This window comes from Microplitis demolitor, chromosome 6 (assembly GCF_026212275.2).
Source record: "Microplitis demolitor isolate Queensland-Clemson2020A chromosome 6, iyMicDemo2.1a, whole genome shotgun sequence".
Classification (NCBI taxonomy): domain Eukaryota; kingdom Metazoa; phylum Arthropoda; class Insecta; order Hymenoptera; family Braconidae; genus Microplitis; species Microplitis demolitor.
The window spans coordinates 16,305,055-16,307,674 of NC_068550.1; the positions used below are offsets into that span (position 1 = coordinate 16,305,055).

At 31.6% G+C, this 2,620-nt stretch overlaps 1 protein-coding gene across 1 annotated transcript; it reads right to left on the reverse strand.

The window, feature by feature from the left end:
• Positions 1-826: 826 nt before the first annotated feature.
• LOC103576651 (uncharacterized) lies at positions 827-2,299 on the reverse strand. Its single transcript, XM_008556964.1, has one exon. The coding sequence runs from the start codon at positions 2,297-2,299 to the stop codon at positions 827-829; it is 1,473 nt and encodes a 490-aa protein (XP_008555186.1).
• Positions 2,300-2,620: the final 321 nt, after the last annotated feature.

The following is a 2,620-nucleotide window of genomic DNA, read 5'->3' on the forward strand; positions in this document are numbered from 1 at the left end:
CAAGCTCTTAAAATCGATCGGAACACTATTTTTTGAAGAGCTTGACATTAAAACAAAGATAACTAGAAAATAATGAGGAATTTTGAAAAACTTTATCAAAGATAATTTGTTAGTTATAAAATTATCTACAAAAAAGATTCTATGACATTTTTTGATATGTCTCATAGTTTCACCGGAAAGTAAAAAGATCTCGAAATTTACTATAAATTTGACTTCAAGCTCGAATAACTTTTGAACAGACGGATTTATCAAAAAATGCTAAGACTTTTTGTTGAGATCATTCAATTCCCTACCAAAATATATCTGCAGATTCGCCCTACAACGCATCGTTAACTAATTATAAAAATCAGAAGAGGCAAAAAAAATTTTTCTCGTATTATTCTTATGGAAAATAGAAAAGTATGATGCGGAACCTCTTAATGTTAATATTAAGAGCTCTAATTTCCACTGGTGTCTATTCATATTTAAATAAAACTTTTGAACTTGTTTCCAAGATGAAGAAAAATTTTTTTTTTAAATACCCTAATATACGTATATATCTATATATAAATGTTCATTGCAATGATCAATGACAGAAGTCTTTAGTGAATCATATAATGAAAAAAAAATAGACAATATTATTCTGGTAAATTTGATAATTTTACTCAAATCTGCGACTAATTATCTCTTAACCTGTCCAAATTAATGTTTTGAACTTAAAATAATATTATGTTTATTGGTTATATAACAATATGAAATTCATTCCTTCACTTTAAAATTTATACTTATTCAAAATTATGAATTCATATCTGACATTTCATTTAATTTATCTCGAAAATAATTATGTTCAAAAATATATAATTAATCCAGGCTCATCTTTTTCACTGGTTCCAAGCACATCATGAGTTCTCTTTTTTGATTGGAGTAATTTTTTACTAGTAGATTTCATGTGATGTTCATCATAGAAACATTCACTAGCCACAGATTCTGCAGTCGACGAACTTGATAGGATACTTTCATTATTTGTTGAAGAACTATGCTCATCGAATTTATCAAATTCATTTGCAATGGAATCACCATTTTTTGGTCGTTTTCTTATACCAGCTTCAAGAACCTGCGGAATAGTTGCTATCTGGCGACAATCTTTTTGGCGATAGTGTGATAAGTGGATTTTTTCATGATGACCAAGAAAGTCAGCCATATCAGATACTTCAGTCGTAGTTAAGTTATTATCTGCGATTAAGGTAGCAATGTGTTTTCTAAGTATTGTCCCACGTAAAGTTGTGAGATCTTCTGCACCACATAAATCTGCATATTTATTCAATAATCTGCCTGCACATAACCGTTTATGTCTATTGTCATTCATAGGTGGTAATCCAAACAAATATGGATTGTCCTCTGGAACATTTGCAGCCTCACGGAAATTTAAAATTAAATCTATTGACTCTCGAATTTCCGGAGCAATAAAAATTGCTACTGGCCGATTAAGCTCACCACGTACTTCGATTCGTATATACTTATTCGCATTTTCTTTTCCTTCACGAGATAAAGAATTGTAGTAGTCTTTATTTTTTGGGTCAGTGAGACTTGTGAAGTCTTCGTACTCATCAATAGTAGTTTTTGAAGCTTCACCTTCTCGTCGTCGGTTAAAAACTTGCATCAGCAATAATGTTGTTTCAGATAATAATAGCCAGTTATGATACTTGAATCTTTTTTCTAATTTATTGTAGGCCTTAAGTCGTTTTCTTTCTAAATATGTTGTTAGCTTTTCAATATCATTTTGACTAGGTAAAACAACTTTCTTGAGTCGTTTATGTTTAGCTAAAGTTTCAACAGCTCGACGATTTATAATCTCGAAGCCTCCAACAAACAATTTCAACATAACTTCAATTTGATTTTTTTTCTCATGTTCTTGTCTTTCGATATATAATCTTATTAAGAAATCACAAATTTTTTTCAGAAGAGTACAAAGTGCAGTGGCTGTACTTGGAGCTTTCAATTCGGTTCCATCTTCCGACATACCTGCAACTTTTTTAATTCCATGCATACAAACTGGATAATTTCCAGGTATTAATAAAGTAGAAAGATTTTTAATTTCCGGCTTTATGTTTCTCACTTCCTGCAAAAAGCGACCAATCATCCTTAATCTTTGTCTAATCATAGCATGCTCCTCAAGAGATGTGTATTTTTCAGTCAATGTGTTTGCCCATAGTATAACGAGTTCATCATAGTGAATGAATTCTTTGACTGCGTCCTCTTGAAGGTACGGAAATATTTGCTCCCTAACAACAGTGCTGGCAGATTCGTGAATTTGGCCCATAAGTCGTCGACTTGGAACTAAAATTCCCCTGTTGTTTTCAAAATTACTTGTTGAATACTTACGGTAATGATATCTTAAAGTTTTTAATCTGATTTATCTCTTGCACGAGGAACACTGAGTCCAATGGCTCGGAGAAAGAGATTCATTTTTGTTTGGTCGTCGGGCTACTTGCAAGCCATATTTTTTGGCACCTTGACTTTTATTGAAAATAATACGATGATCTTTTCTTATTTTTGCTATTGCTAACTTACGTTTTTTAGATGTAGTTGGTAGCTTCAAAAATGCCATAACCTCCGTTTCTTTATTATCTTTCATAGCAAG